Below are 17,683 nucleotides of genomic sequence, written 5' to 3'. Positions count from 1 at the left end.
CAACAGAACACAAGAAGAATAAGGCACATTAAAGCTATTACCAGCCTTATAAAAACTTTCCATTAGAGCTGTAACGGAACTGTATGTGTAGCTTTGGCATGCTGATAGCTCCCCCTGCCGCTACATGAGCACATAATGATAGGTTTGGCCAAAATCTATGTCATCAGTCCTTTAAGAGGTAACATCCAGCAAGACCTGAGAAGGATCCTAAAGAGACCTCAGTGGAATGCACATATTATTCCTCGCTACTGCTTTACTATTAGTCAAACAAGTACTTTTTCAACAAATTATACCATTTAAGTCACAGGAGAAAAAGATACTAAGTTAGCACACAAGGAACGCAGCATTTCATTTCCATAGTACATCTACTTTAAGATTATTCAAATAATTTTACTATAGATTAGAAACAGCTATAGTATACTTGATATAAACTACTTCAGGTAATGAAAAAAAAAAAAAAAAAAAAAAGGAGAACACAAAGAATGGCCTGGAATATACATTTAAGCTTTCAAGCCATAAGAGACTCAACATAGTACACTTAAAATACACAAAATTCAGCTCACTTATACTTGCAGAAAGCAGGCTACTTTTTGTTACGTATACCACAGAGGCTGACTTTACACAAGAATGAAGTAAGAATGTAAGGATGTTTCTAGTAAAAATATAGCCATACAAATTAGCAAGCACAAAGTTTTTGATTAATTGTTCTTTAAGTGATACTTGACAATGAGATATACCTCCATTTTTTACTTTTAGTATTAATCTAGTATATTTTCATAAAACCTGATTTAAGAGAGAGGATTATGATCCATAAGAATGACTCTAGAAGTTCCCAAAGTATCTTATCTTCAAGTGGAAAGAAAAAAAATATTAGGGATTCATCCCTAAAAAAACAGAATACTTCACAGTAGTGATGGAATCAACAATGAATTCTATCCTGGATAAAGCAGTAGAACCTACTCCCTGATCAGCAGAGATAATATCTAAGCAAATAATCAAAACAAAACACAGCTCTCTTACTTTAAGCATCCAAAACCTATAAAACCTCAGTGAAAAGCAGCAAAAGTTTTACTGTTAAAAATATGCAGCTTGTCTTTCGATTTGGGAACCACAGTACATTTAAAAAAATATATATATGAACTATTATTATATATACACACATATTTAAATATATATACTCTTAGCAAATTCTGTTGAGAAAGTGTATTTAAAAAAAGATGGATAGCAAGTGTTCCTGGTTAAATAATTTCTCAGTAAGGAATATGTACACATTTCATTCATATTTTAGTATTTTATTACATGTCTGCAGACAGTATCTGCTTACTGTTACGAAAGACTGGAGGAAAAAGTGATAAGTCACAGCTAAACTCTAAGTGCCACTGGATAGGTCCACTTTTGAAAAAGTTCAAACTACAAAACACATTCAGAAAGTTTCAATGCCCAGAAAAACAACCATTTTACTATGTTAACCAAACAATGTAAATGACTACATATGCAACCTGAGCCTGCTTTGACTCAGGTCAAAGCTTTGTGACTTTCAATTTCACATAGGAATATTTCATTGAGCCATAAATCAAGTCACATTCGTCCACCTTAGTTGTGAGGTAAAAGTATAACTGTTACAGTTGCTGATGGTTAATACAGGTGACAGACACACAGTAATCTGTCCAGCCACAGTAATTCAGTCCCCTCCCCACTCTTTAAGCCTCTAGATTGATCTATGAAAGTTAGAGAAATAAAAGATTTCCACTGAGTTGATGTTTTAGATACACAGTGCAAAGTGGATGGGTTTTTCAGCTGAAAAATCATCTTCTAGTGTGGACAATGAATAAGTATTCACAGTCTTACAGTGAAACTCTTACAGGTGACTAACCTCCACTATTTCACCACCACTGGGTCCATGCCACAGTGGTTTAAGAGCTTAAATCTTACATTCAGAAATGGCTTAGGAATGAGATGGCCTAAGAAAATACCAACTTCCCCATGGGTCAGGGTTTAAAAGTTGTCATAACATGATGCAATCCCTTGAATAAAGGCAAATCTGCCCTAATATTAAGAAATATTAGAACAATTACAATGCAAAAAAAAAAAGTTTTATTCCAAGTGCAGAGTATTTGATTTTCATGGCAGCTATATGTTTCTGAATAATTCCCTAAGGCAGAGGCAGTTACCACCAGACTTTTGCTCTGAGGTTCCCTTTCTCCAGAGAATCCCACAGAAAAGGTCTAGCACCAAAGAGCATACGTCTTCTTGAAAACCAACATGAATAAAGCTTCAAAGTCTCTTACAAACTTCTCAAAATATCCTTCAGATTTTATTCTTTCTTGAAATAATTTTCTTGTCTCAGTGAAGCCAGCAAGTAAAAGTTAAGTTAAAAGCAGATGTAACAATTGTGTAAAACTCAGTTCTTGAGCAGAAGAGCTGCTAAACGGGTTAGGGAAGAATTCCTAGTCGGAAAGAACCAACATCCTGGTCCAACTCTCAGTTCTTTACAAGACAAAGCAACACTTAAGTTCAAAATGGTCTGGACACTCTTCAGACTGATGAAGAAAAGATCCTATAAATGTAATTAGGGTTTAGGTATACTAATTGAGTGAGAAAAAGCACACACCCAATATTGTACTTCCATTCCCCCCACCAAGTTACATTTAGCCTTACATCCAATGGCAACAGCATGTTGCATTACCAGGCAGAATAGCTGGATTTGGCATTGCCAGCTCTCTAATTTTATCACAAATCTCATGATACTTGTTATTTTTCTTAAAATCCCTGTTTAAGTCATATGACTATCTGGGTAACTCAGATTTTACTGAAGAAAACATATAGCACCTTCTACATGGAGATGATGTTAAAAGTTCAAGGCTTAAAAACCAGAGGGCAAATAAAAAGAACGCAAAACACATTCTTTTTACAAGTAGATTTATGAGCAGCACAACTGGTGAAGCCTGGTTTTCTATGGCTTTTTGTCTTGTGGTTGATTCTCTGATGTTTAACAAGGTGTGAACCCAGATTAAGTTTTTCCCATGGCTGTGCATTTCTAATAGCTTTTTACCTATACGGATCCCATAGAGCTTCAAAAGGAGTTTGAGCTCTTCCTACAGATTTTCCCATCACTAAGAGTTCTACCAGGATCCATCACCTCTTGAGAAGGGGCTGGGGGGGGGCGGGGGGAGAAGGGAGAGATGTTTTCTTTATGTGACTCAAGTTTCTGAAATAATACTGAGAAAACGATCTTTTTAAAAGCAAAGCAATTAGCAAGTATTCAATTAAGTCAGTATAAATTCACAAAAGAAAAAAAAACCCCAACCCATAGAATACCTGCAAACAAACAAGTATTTAGTATTTTCGATGCTGGGAGTAACTCATGTCCCAAAGCACTTCATTTTTAAAATTAATGTTTTCCGCATACATGTTATATTTTACATCATAATTGGCTCTATTTTATACTCACGGTGGATTGGCTACAGGACAACAGGATAGATGGTAAAACAACAGGTGCAATTTATAATGCAGTACAGCCTTTGTACAAAGCAAATGAGCATTTAAAATAAGGTATATGTATCAGCACCTGGTCAAAAAAAGGTAACACTGCAACACTGTTGCTTGTAAACCATATTATATTTGTTATCTTGCTGTTGGTTGCATTACTTTTGTAAGAAAGTTACACTTACACATCACTTAAGTAGACACAGCAGAATTAGCATGGCTATTCCTATATTAAGAGATAAAATAGTTGACTTAATGGTAATGCCCCCAGTGATTGCCCTTAGTCCTCTACCTTACAGTGTATTCTCAAGAAGTCTGTAGGAGACTTAGTTGTCTGCAAGTCCTCTCTTCCTTATCGGGGTTACTTGAACTTGAGCAGCAGAAACAGAAATTAATGGGGAGAGTAGGTTAGGTAAGGAAGGGAGAAATACAGACAAAACTAGAAACAGTGTGATCACCAGGTTTCCTTAGGGAGGCAGACTAATGAAGCCAACAAGGTTTTTAAATGAAAGAAATTACCAATAGCACCAGTTTTAGGGTAAACTAACTATTCCTTTGGAAGAACTGTGCTGTTCCTTTTCAGCTATACAGCAAACCAGTAAAGACTGTGTTTAGAAAGCCCTAACCAAAAGCTTTGCAGATTCTCTCATGTCACATGGCAACTGATCACACCGTACTTACTAATGAAGAGTTTTAAGCATTTAAAAATAAACATGTTAAAATGAAGTAAAAAAGCACACCCTTATATAATACAGAACAAAAGAAAAAAGGTTAGTTTTTAATATTGTAATGTCTATAACACCATTCAATTCCATACTAAATTAAGAAAAAATGGTGGTATTCTTAGTATACATACATACACAGAAAACCCTGCATTTTACTTCTGAATTTAAGTACCTAGTAAGTTTGACGAAAACAGAAATTTCTTACTGTGATTCTCTTCATATCTAGCTGTCGGAGCTGCATCATATGATGAAGAACAGTGTGTTTGTACCATGTCTCCTGAGCTATCGGATTGCCATCAAGGGTGATATCTGACAAAGATGAGGAATCAGCAAGGCACAGAATATCCTCAAAACTGTAACCAAAAAAGTTTAAAGTTTTAATGTCATAGAGTAGGAATAATTTTGAGATGGAAGATTTTATTTCTTAAGGATAGAACATTGATATTGACCTGTACTGGAAAAAACCCACCCATCAATATTGTGTATGATAAACCAAATTATAAGTATTTTGAAATACCAACAGCTCCTGCTGTTAAATTTTTTTAATCTCTTCACATACAGGTAAAAAAAGAGATGCAGAATAAGGAGAACTTGTTAACTACGGGAATATAGTTTCACCTAAAAAACCCTTAAAATAGGATACATACCAACTCATATTCCAAAAAAATAATACAAGGTGTATTTGCCATCAAAACCAACATGAAAACCATGGAAAAATACAATAAAAAAGCCAACCACAAATACCACAGAATGATCCTGGGTGTTTGCGACATCATTAACTATTGGAAGAAAAACAATTACAAACGCATCATACTTTCTTCAAAACAGATGTGTCTGTTGTTCTAAGTTCAGTCTACGAACACTAACAAGTGGGCTTTTTAGACAACATCTGATTCGGTTTCCTGACAAAAATAACTGGCCTGTGTAAAATGTATTCAGACATGTACAGCCTGTATCATGTTCCTTTCATTGAAGATGGAATGTGAAAAGAAAGCAGCTGACTCAGATAAATAGTATTTTAAACAGAGAACTGTTTAACTTCATTTCAAAAAAGCTGAACAGTTATAAAGTAAATATGACTCCCCTTTTAAGGAATTGATTAAAGTGTATAAATGTGCAACCGTGCACCCATCTTTATGTACTTTGGCCTCCAAAATTTGAGTCTGTGTTATGAAGTAAGTTCAAGTGGAAAGTATGAAATAATTTGACTTGTTACTTTTGAGAATGAAGTTAAAAAAAAAAAAATCTGAAAATTAAAAAAAAATCGTTGATCACAAAAAAATAAAGAGAATCAGTTTACTAGATAAACAAACACTTGATGACATTCTGAAATAAGAGACCATTTCTGAAGTGGATAAAAAGGAATTACTGCCTTTTTTTAATATTCTGAAAATCTTGCTGATTGTATCAACTGATTATAGTTGTTCTCAGTCTTGGTGGCAGGAAAAGTCTTCCTCCACTAATACTTGGAAGGATACCAAACTGTAAGTACGCCCTGAACTTAGGGATCAGAAATCATATGCAGTACAGATGTTCATATTTAAGACTGTCATTTAATAAAGTGGCAACTACCTTTATCATTGGTATCACTCAACTTTCAAGAACGCACACAATAATCTGCTGAGGACTAACATTGAGCTGCAAAGGGCTTCAGATCTACCAGGATGTCGGATTTTAAAATCAGATATCCCTGAAAGATTCTAGGTATTAGGTAAAACAATTTCTGCAACAACAAGAAATACAGATAAAATATAAAGATAGTATCACCAAATAGCAAACAGTCTCAGCCAGCAGAATAAAGGCCTGGATACCAACATAAGCTAGCAGGAGTAAAGAAAGAAATCACCCAATACAAATCTCAAAAAACCCAGTGAAATTAGTACAGCATGCAAGTAACTTCTACACGACATACCCAACGGATGCAGCAGAAAAATGACAGAGTGAAGTGGAAGATACTACTTCCTTTCTGCTTAGTGTATTAAAACAACATAAGAACTGATGGAAAAAAACAATTAGGTACAGATTCCAATGAAGGCAGTGAAGGTGCTTAGCATATCTGAAGAATTGGGTGCTTCGTACACGTGGTTAAGACAACAAGTTTCATTATCATTTTCTGTTTCTCTTTGTGATCCTGTTTCCCTTCCGTAATACGGCTTGCGTAACCACATTTTTGGAAGATCAGGCTGACATATTACTTAAAATACATACTCAATATGTCCTGAAGATAAAAGATAATCTTCCCAAATGACACAGAAGTTAGTAAAGCAAACTTGTAAACATGTTAGAATAAGAAAAGATAACTGAAATTCCATTGGGCTAGAATAGATTTTGCTAGACAAATATGAAAGTTTTCTGGTCTTCAAACTTAGTTTCAAATACTGTAAATATATTCAATAAAAGCATGAAATATATTTACTCGAAGCACTTCCCACTAAACATTTAACCAAACAGTACTTCTGCCATTACATAAGATTTACAGATTTTTAATAAAACCAATCTCTTCAGGAAATGACAGAAAAGTTGAAAGTTTGCTAGTGTTTTCAAGACCTTCCACTTATATATACTGCGGTGCTTTGAAATTCTCAGTGCTTCAGCATACCAGAACATTCATTCTGGAACTAAAACAGATGTGCTTGCTTTATCCTGCTTGTAGCTGCTCTATTAGCAGCTCAATTTTAGAGCAAAACAGTAGTGCAAAATAGCTATGTTTTCACATCTTTGTATACATGTATTAAAAACAGAGCTTTAGAAATTCAGCATAGAAAACTTAATGTACTATACTTGTCACACTGGTATCCCAATCCTAAGCCAAGCAAAGCTTTAATGTAATATTCTTACCAAACAGACTGCATACTTTACAAGCAAGCCTCCGTCTGCTTCCCAGCACGCAGACTGCTGTGACAGAGCCAAGTGGTGACCACCCTACGGGAATCAGAGGCCCCAACTCAATGCTCTCTAGCCTCTGTTCACCGCAAAGGAGTCTTTAACCTGCTCATGAAATATAAAGCAGCTGTGGATGATGCTGTTTCAGACTGCCTCAGGCAATCTTCTTGAATGGAATGTCTGCTTCTCTTTCCAAAAGACCTTCTCCTGCAGGAGTCCCACCAAACTATGGCAAACACCTCTCTTCCCCTGTCCTTCCTTCTTCCTAGATGAACTTATCTTTGCTAAAATGGTAGCTTCAGCAACACAGAACAATGGTTTCTGGAAATCTTTTCAGAACAGATCAGTTTTACATCTTGTGTGCACGCTCAGATTCCTGCATCCAATTCTCCCCTCTACCAGAGGGGATGCAAACCCCCGTCTCCCGCCTCACACAAGAACATGGCAATGACTAAGCAGCAGAGTATTCTGGAGTGCTGTAAGCTCAACCTCCACCAGTGATACACATTCACGTTTACACATTTAGTAGGCAGGAATAGGACACAGGAACATTTATCCTCTGTTACAGCCTACTTGCTTAGGAAGACATCAATGACATCAAAAGACATTGCATCAATGACTTCTTTAAAGCATGTTCCATAAAGCGGAAAAGCTCTGGAGAAGATAAGGAAGGCAACATACTCACTATAGTCTGATAGAACACCCGAGAGGGAACTGCATATTCAGAAAACGTGCAGCCAAAGAAGAAAACTTGGGCTTTCCCAGGTTTCTAACCACTAAACTACTGTTGAAAACAGATGTTAACACAGTCAACCTTTCATTCCCCTTGTACTGCTTTTGTTCAAGTATTTAAAAATGTATTTATACATTTTCATTCTGCTAAGAAAAAAAGGTATTTTCTTGTTTTTATTAGGCTAAGAACAGTCCTTCTCTCAGGTTTCCAATCCAGAAACCAAATGAAGAAAAATAGTTACACGTCCTTGGAGCTTGTATCCAACTTTCTCCATATGGCTAGACAACATGCCTTACTAAATGAAAAAGCACAACATAGTGCTGACCTGGACAGCAGGGTAAAAGTGAAAATATGTATTTTGTTTCCAAGATTAAAAAATGGTCTTCCCTGGTTTCACATTGTGAAATATGAGCAATAACCCTATTTCTGAATCTCAGTGGCATATCTTTCCTGAGGAAAAAGTTTCTGTAACCTCTTCCCAGTACCACATGACAAATTAAAAATGGGATTTCTCCCCTGTCTTTATAACTAGCTCTAGAGATACATATTACCTTCAGCCATCAGGTATGAATGCCTGCAGTTTGTAACTGTTAAATTTTGGGGGGCTGAAGCCAGAAGTAGGACTTTTGTTTCAGATCAGCATCAACTTCTACAGCGATCGATTTTAGCTTACATTATCTTGCCAATACATCCTTTTTTACTAAAAGCTCTGCAGAGAAGCAGCAGCATTCTGAGGCCTCCTCTGAAGCATGAGGGAAAAAGAACGTCAGTGATTAAACCTATGACAGATTCTCATGCCTTAAATAGTGACAATTTTTAAAAGGCATTCCCAAACTTTTACTGAAATATTAATTCATATATGTCAGTATGTATCAATTTCAGACTCAAGGATTTTTGCTGACATACAAAAATAGGAAGTGGCAAAACTTTCCATGGGAGTACTGCCTCAGAAATGCTACTTCTATTAAAATAATATTCTAATAAAATATTTTAATGAACCTGTAACATAAATAAATCCAGGTTTTGGCAATATACTTTGTTGTTTGTTTCTCTTTGCAGTTTTCTCTGTGGACCTACAGATAAACGAATTAGAATATCTGTGCATCAATTTGATTGCCTAAAAAAAAAAGTCAGTTGTATAGACACAGCTGTTTCCAAGAAAAATATTTTTTAAAATTACCATATAGAACACAATCAACCCAAGTGACTCAAAAACACACAAAATCATTTAAAAGGGTTGTAGGAATGTTCAGATGTAGCACAGCAATTCACTAGTATTATGGTTGCATATAGCTTCAGTCAGTACAAACAGTATCAAGCCAAGTATCAAGAGTATACTTTCATATTTGATCATTTTCCTGTTAGAATACATATCTACTACATAACTCAAGATCAGGAATTAATGGGGGTTTTTAGCCTTCAAAACTACTGTATCCAATAAAGGGTTATTACTGCAAAAACCCAAGGTAAATGTGATCATCAAAAGAAATTTTTCATTTGTTTGTTTTAAAATAATATCTGGTAAACAAAGAGTTAAACTGATCCATCCACCTACCTATCCACATATGTATACAGAATTTCTAGAAGAGCAATATCTTTCATTTGACATTACGATTTTATTTTTATACTTATTCCAACTACAAATTAAAACCAAATTACATATTTGCATGAACGTTCTACATAAGTATTTCTAGCTTACATGAAAACTAAGACTAGATCTATCAATAGTTCAACTGAAGTCCCAATGAATAAATGACAACAATCATGATAAAGTACCAAGAAGCAAACTACTGATTACATAGTTTGAGAAATCTACTTTAACAACCTCACAGAAAAACTGAAACATTTTTCCTTGTTTGAACACTGTAAAAATAACATGAATTTGCATAAAACAACATGAGAAAGGAATCAGAAAGCTACACAAAATATACCAAGTATATGAAAAGATACAGAAATTACACTGACTGCAGTGATGCTCCCTGATGGCAAGGGAGCCAGCTACTGCAGTCCCCTCATTGTTCTTGCCAAGCCAAGACATTTTTTAGAAAAACAGAAACAGAAGACATGTTTCAATTCTGGAAATCATTCAAGAAAGGCAAAATGCTAAGCCCCTCTTTAGCAGATTAATTAAGGGAAGGGCATATTAAAGTTTCCTGCAGTTCATCTCTGATATTTTTTTTTTAAATGCTTAATACCCATGAGTATTTACGGAGATCTACTGCATTGGTACTTTAAGAACCTAAGGAACACAGACAAGCAGGTTGGAGCTGTCTGCAAAATACATAATGCAGGTCAAATTAAAATGTTCAAGCAGCTATTACAATAAAAGCTCATACTTAGTATAACATTTTACAGAGAAAGCAGATGCCACAAGAACAGCACAGCATTTCCTGTAATTAGAACATGAAGCATCTTTCCCCTATGCCACGTTAAATTATTTGATTGTAAGCAAAGGACGCTGGTGATGATTAAGGGATAAAAAAAAAAAAAAAAAAAGAAAAAGAAAAAAGGACATACCAAACTGAAGATAACGCAGGCACTTTTTTTTTTTTACATACTGGCACTAGTATAAGTGCAGACTCTAAAAATGCATGAATATGAAAAAGCATAGAAGACAAACGTTTCTATCTATTTATAACAAAATGCACTTATTTACTTGAAACTATAGAAGCCCTGCTTTGAAAGCTGAGCTATTCTGCTTCTGCCATATGGTTTGAAAGAGAAATAACCATGAATATACCTTTCAGACTTTATTAATATATGGACAAGTAAAATGCAAGCATGAAATAATCTAATCATCATAAGCAGAACCTGACTCAGCAGTTTGTGTAACTCCATAAATAGAGTGATGGTATGTTAAATATAATATGTACCTTGTGTAATGTTGCTTTAACAGATATCTAGTTTAACAGTAAAACAAGATATTTACAAAACTATTTTTAAATTTTGATCATCATTGTAAACAGTACAATAATTTCTAAACTAAAAATATAAGTTTCTTGGTAGAATACTCATAGTACAACTACATTTAAATGCAAAGGGTTTCAAGAATTTTTATGTTTAAAGTAGAAAATACACAATGGCTTGATTATACTATCTAATAAGTTAGGGGGGAAAAAAAAAAAAAGTATCTGCACTCATAGTCTTTTAATTTAAATTTTAACAAAATACAGCTCCAATAGGATACTTCAAATTACTGATACGAAGCAAACTGCTATTTCCCTTACCTAGATATATTGTTGAAGCTGAGGAAGAGACGTTGGAGATGGGGCAAAGTATCCACATCTTTCTAGAAGGAAAGATAGAGGCATAAATTCAGTAGCTGAAAGTAGCTTTTGAACCTCTCTACTTTGCCTGATGAAATACTTTCATTTCTATAGGCTATAACCTTGCTGCAACATTGATTTCTGTTGAACATGCAGCTCCACTTCTCCCTAGTGCAGACTGCAAGGGAGTGTTTCAGTGCAGATATCCACTCTGCAGAACAAGCTGCATCACTTGCAAAGCAAATGATGTTAAAGAAAAGAGAATAAGGCTGCTGCTGGTTTCTGAACAGGCTTTTGGGAAATAAGCCACGGTGCTGTCTCAGCATTTAAGCTGCAGGATAAACACACTGTAAAAAAAAAAAAAAAAGTTTATTTTGTGACCATGCTAAAATAAGGTTTTTTGAAGTACAATACAGCAGTGCAATTAGCATTACCAAACAGCAGTGACTCTTCTGCCAGAGAATAATCTGAAGGACTCTGTCACCTTTACAATTAAAATTTGTAAGGAAGCATGAGTTTCCAGAATGAGTAATTGTCAATGTAATATATGCCACTAAAGACCTTTGCAAAAAAACTCTAAATAGCAAATAGCTCAAATATTAGTAAGATGAAACATATCAAGTAAGATCAAACTTCATTTATGAAATATAAATCTATAATGGCCAGTCAGCACAGTCTGCAGTAATTCTTATACCATTCAGACTGCACACCTAACCGCTCAGTTAAAAGTCTGCATCTCCTTATCCTACTAAGGAGCATACTCCAACTTGCAAGCAGTGGACTCAAACCTGTTACTTACAGCACAGGAAAGTGCCACAGGGCTCACTACCTGGATTTTAGCCACAAAAAAAATCAAATCTACTGCCCTTTCTCTCTCCATCTGATTTGTGGCATGTCTGCATAGCATTCCAGAAACAGAAATAGTTCATTCTAACCAAACAGGTGAACACAAGGCAGCTCTACACAAACCATGTAGCTGCTATTAATGAAACACTTCATGTGAGCTAGCAAGCACTGCATACAATAAAGCAGGGCTTATTAGCTCAGGTCTGAGTTGCAAAACTCCTGGTTCTGAATCCTCCCAGATCAGACCATGGAAAGATTGAGTTCAGAACAGAATTCTACCTGGACCTCTCTCTGTCCCTAAGGCTACTTAGCATTGATGCTTAAAGGGGTGGGTCACATGACACAGGCAGATATACACATGAAGACAGGCATTATAGGGTTGTACACAGTAATTCTTAAGCAGCGATGATTTTAACTAATTAAAGAGTTTTGCATTGGAGAATACAAAGTAATCTGCCCTGAAGACAAATTTCCGTAACTGGCACGGCATGCTGCTGTCCTGTAAAGTATGTTCAAGTCTCACAGGCATGACAGCAAACACCTTAAGTAGGATTAAAAACAACTAAAGCATCCAGCTAATTCAATTTTGATACAAAGTCATATAGGGCAGCGGACAAACAGGACAGGAGTTCTTTTGTGAAGAGATGGTGAACACCTTGACCAGTCCTCCTTCAAGTCTAAGATCAAGCTGCAGATGACAAACCCCAAGATTCTAAGCTTTTAATACCTCAAAGCAATCAAGCAGGTCTATCTTTCAAACAAAAATATACTTCATCTTCCTAACAGTGGACCCTAATTCACAACTGGATGGAAAGCAAATAGACATTCCATAATTCATTGTATGCATAGATTTGTGCTTTTAATGCCATACGAAACACTCTGTAATCATTTATTCTGTCTGTTTGCTATTCTTTAGAATAGTCGGACTTCTTGAAGACATTTCCAATCCTGTAAGATACAATTCTGCTATAAACCAAGCCTCAGGACTGCCCTTCTAAATCCTACACCTTTGGACGAACTACAGTTTATTCTTGCAAAAATAACTACTCACAAGATACAAGGATTTCCAGTCTCTAATGAATACCTTAAAGGCAAAAAATGGTCCCAAAATTACTAATCTAAGGCCAGTGGATTGTAAGAGATGATTGTATGTTTCATTGCTCAAACTATAATCTAGTTGGATAACTTGGATTACTCAATATAGTTAACTGCAATGGGTATGGAGTTCAGTATGGAACCTCATTTTGACAAATGAGAGTATCATCTTTCCTACACAAGAATAATACACTTACAGCAGGTGTGGAGGGGGAGCAGAGGAGTTGAAAAATAAGGAAGGTTCACAAAAAGTGTACTAAAAGAGAAAGTTATTTAAATTATATTGATTTTATTTCATTATTTTGGGATGGCAATTTTTTTAAATTAGTTAGATTCTTTCATTTAAAGGAATAATCAAGTTTTAAAAGCTTTATTCATAATTATAGTGTTGTCACAGTAACTACCTAAAACACAGTCCAAAACCTAAAACACATAAACCAAATTCTTTTAATGAACTTAGATTGAAAATTTCACAGTTAAGTGCTACATCATAACTATATCATGATTAAAATGACACCCACCCCCCAGTCAACCATAAGAAAACCTAAACCTCATCTTAAAGGAAATAAATCTAAACACCCTCCCTCAACTACTCAAGTACTCCAGCAACAATATAACAATATCTTGGATATTCTTTCCATAAAATGATATATTTGTTTCTATGTTTCTGGATTTACAGTAATTTCATATTGCTGCAGATTCTGAATTTCCATACTGAAGTAATGCAGCTTTCATTTTTAAAAAAAAATTGAAACAAATTTCAGTAAAGAAATACACATACACTGTTGCATACACAGAAAAAGACAACACCTACCATTAAAAAAGAAAAAGATTTTATTTTAGGAAAGAGACATATTTACTTTAGGTTTCAGACAGTATAACATGTCCAAGACTTGACTTCATATGACTTAAGAGTCCTTCTCTAGAGGAAGGAGAGTTAGTGTCATACTTGCAAAAATCACAATCCAATTAACAACAAAATAAACACCCACCCCACGCCCCAAAACTAGTCCATTAGAATTTAACCAGGGTTTAAAAAAAACACAAAAAAACCAATAAACAATTCGACAAAATAAAGTACTTCCCTGAACAGAACATTGTTTTCTGAAACACTGTCTCTGGCCATAAAAGACTAAAACATTGAGATACAGCACAGAGTCCAAGCCTGTAACTCACTAATATAGATTTCATGCTAAGTCTCCATTTGTGACAACAGGAAGGAAGGAGAAAGTACAAACTACACCTGAGAATAGTGAAAAGGTAGCAGCTACAAGCAAGGGAAGAGAATCCTAGGTAACATAACTGATGTAGGGGGAAGGTACAGTAACAGAATCAGCAATGAGCAGAAATTTATTTCTGAAGTGTAAAAACAATTCATATATGGCAAGTAGCAGAAATTCAAGAAAGGAAAGGCTCGGCACAGCAATAGGAGACCAAGAACTAAAGGAATTATGAAAGACAGAAAAATATAGCTATTTAAGTAGACTTCCTGTATTATTTTAAAAAGCGCTTGTTCAAATAATCTACTTGCCATACCTGAACTACAACTCAAATTGCAAAGTGAAAAGCTTTATTTTTTAGAACAAAAAGACTTACAATGCTAGGTTAAAGCTCCAATTCTGCTTTTAAGATCAATACCTATTTTCTCTGCATTTGCCCTAGAAATATTCATAAGGACATGAAATTTAAGATGGTCTGAGACTGTTTAGCTGAGCTACAGAAATTGAGAGGGTTTGTTTCTAGGAAACAAACTTGTATGGAAGAAAACTATCTAAATTTGTATGTTAGAACCACAAGGCTTCCTCAGAATATCCCCCCACCCCGAGAACCATCACGAGCTATCAAGAATTTGAATCACTACAAGTGATCGCATTTAAACAAAATAACACCAAATATAAATTGCTGCTTACTTTTACAACATAAAGGTGAAACAAGTATTGCAGCAGAAGAACATAAGCAACAAAGTACGTGAAAACACAAGATATCACAAATTTGAAATGCTTATATGGTTTAAACAAGTTACAGTAATAGTGCATTTTGTTACAAACAAAGGGAAAAAAAAAAAAGAAAAGGAAAAGAGAAAAGACAAGAGTTTAGTTCCTTACTATAGCAGAGACTTGATTATGACGAAGGTTGAGTTCTGTGAGCGAATCCAGTCCATTAAGGTTTTCTACAATGGTTAGTAGGTTTCTGGCAAGGTTTAACACTCTCAGTTCACTCAAATGACTGATGTTTTCTATTTTAGTAATCTGTGAAAGACATATAATTATTAACACGCATACTGTGTTTTATATAGATATACAATAGATATATGTGGCACATACTTTTTTTTTTAAAGTATACACGAACAATCAACTTAATACAATAGTGTGCTTCTTGATTATCATGGTTTAGAAAAATACACGTCATAAATTGCTGAAAACAAGCTACAGTCTTATAGAGATTAAGTACTAGTATTCACTTCACTAGTACCTTTCTAGTCATACCGCAATAAAATCAGTCAACACTTCCTTCCTTACCATCAGAAATTAGGTTACTTTAGATGTACTGTTCTGTAGCAGCAACCTCTAAGACACCATAAAACTAAGACAACACTGATGATATCACTGTATGTCAAAATGGGGAACTTTTGTGTACAGTTGATCTATAATTTGTCTGCAAAGGCACTCAAACACACATCCAAATCTCCTGGTACCTATGCTACAAGAATATGTGGCATCATATCTCCCTGCCATCACAGAACTCTGCACCAATTTCCCTTCATGCCTCTCAAAATGCCAGTAGCAGCACACTGAACTCTGTCTACAGGAGCTCCACAGATGGACTTTGCAGCAGGTCATGAGGACAGGAACCTGCTGTGAGTCGGGGGCAAGGAGCAGTTACAGCCCTCTGGAGAAGAAAGCAATTATTCTGAAATTGGAACTTGTAAGGAACTTTTACAAGCAGGTAATTGCTAGAGTCAGAAAGACATACTCAAAAGTTAGAAAAAAAAGCAGCAGCATCCTTAGTTTGGATACACAGCACGTTTGCTTGACAGTTCCCAGCACTTCTTTGGCAACTCATGGCTTCTTGTGATTAGAAAATGGAGGGATCAAACAAAGCGACAAAACTACAGTAAACAGGCAGCTGCCCAAGGTTTGTTTTTATACTTAATACCCTATTTTAAAGATTCAGGTGATATTGACAAAAAAAAAAAATCATCAAAAGAGTAATAATAGCTACTGCCCCTTATTTTTATTTTTGACTTCCGGAAATCCAACCATGTTTTACTAAGGCATTAATTATTGCTCTGTTGACACAATCTGGGTTCATTTCCTGCTGTTTGCATTTCTCAGAGTGATCTACTCAAGAATCTCTATCCAGATACTTATTTCTCATAGTGGTCTGGGATCTGTTCTCCTGCATCTATCCAGACATTTACACAGGACTTGCATACATCAATGTATCATGGAGAAGATGAAGTATTGCCACTGCACAGGGGGATGTTCCTATCATATTCTTACTGAAACACATGCTACATAGCAGAAAGAAGGCAGCAGGTTTTCCCATGGAAAACACTTCAGCCTTCCACAACATGTAGATACAGTGCACAAAGCTCCTAACAAGTATAATGAATTCCCTTTCAGTTAGAATGATCATCTGCTGGACCACTGTGAGCTCCCTTCAACACCCTGTACTCAGGCATGCTATTCCTCCTCAAAGCTGCCAACAACACTTAGATGCAGGTTAGCAAGACAGTGACTGGTGTCACACACCTTCCCAGTGACAATGAACTTTCTGAGGCTTTAGACCAGTACGAGTCTGACCGTGCCAGTTTCCAGAAAGTGCCTAGCAGCTTCTGGAATGGGAGAAGAGGCAAGGTAGCTGTTGTTTAAGTTTGAGAACACATAATGTTGTTGGTAATTTTCATATATATACACACATGTAGGTACACATATGTACATGTATGTATGTATCTGTAAGTATGTCATACGACTTGAATATGCTGCTGTAAAAAGTATTTCAGCAAGTTGTCCATTCAAAAAGCATACAAAAGTAGATAGCAAAACAAATATTAAGTAACATCTTAAACCAACTTTTGATTCAACTGCTAATTAAACTATTATGCATCATCCATTTATGTCTATTAATATGCAGAAAATAAAAATTATCAGGATATAAAAGTATTATAGCAAAAGGAACAGAAAATATCACCATTTAGAACAATATATTTAGACAGAAAGACTTGCGAAAGCAAAGCCAAGAGCAGATGGTTAGCATGAAGAGCACAGACCTCTGCAGATGTCTGCTTAGCTAAAATTACAGCATGCCACAATGTAGAATATTAATCCTGGCATTTTACTGCTATTGCAAAGGTAATTATTTCATCAGCAATGTATAGAGATACTCTTTATCACTTTACTAAGTTTTAAGGTTAACTCTGCTGGATCTTCTCTGTTTCAATTATGCATGCACACATAAAGATACACCAGCTTTTAGTACACACTATTAGGTGCAAATTAGATACAAGTCATTATCATATCTTTTTAGAAAAGAAATATTATTTGAATCCTCTAAAAAGAAATATCTATGACTTCTCTATTAATTATAAAGAAGGATTATTAACCATTTTCAGTTGCTTTCTCAAATACGTCAGTCAAAGACTTCAC

The 17,683-nt window shown here is 35.4% G+C and overlaps 1 protein-coding gene across 5 annotated transcripts in view; it reads right to left on the bottom strand.

Moving 5' to 3' along the window:
- Positions 1-17,683, bottom strand: part of LRRC49 (leucine rich repeat containing 49) — a 55,526-nt gene that overhangs the window by 23,058 nt on the left and 14,785 nt on the right. For 2 of the 5 annotated variants that reach the window (XM_030013806.2, XM_030013811.2), the window contains 3 exons: positions 15,140-15,283; positions 11,055-11,116; positions 4,417-4,564 (listed from right to left, as the gene is read on the bottom strand). The exons of 1 other annotated variant lie outside the window; for it this stretch is intronic. In XM_030013806.2, coding sequence (XP_029869666.1) covers positions 4,417-4,564; positions 11,055-11,116; positions 15,140-15,283 — 354 coding nt within the window. Of the gene's footprint in view, positions 1-4,416; positions 4,565-11,054; positions 11,117-11,193; positions 11,215-15,139; positions 15,284-17,683 lie in introns of those variants that run through there. 2 more of the 5 variants (XM_030013810.2, XM_030013808.2) reach the window with 2 other exon arrangements.

The sequence above is a fragment of the Aquila chrysaetos genome, chromosome 5, assembly GCF_900496995.4.
Source record: "Aquila chrysaetos chrysaetos chromosome 5, bAquChr1.4, whole genome shotgun sequence".
In the NCBI taxonomy this organism is placed as follows: domain Eukaryota; kingdom Metazoa; phylum Chordata; class Aves; order Accipitriformes; family Accipitridae; genus Aquila; species Aquila chrysaetos.
Note: the sequence above shows the minus strand (reverse complement) of the source record. Positions and strands in the feature narration are given on the sequence as shown.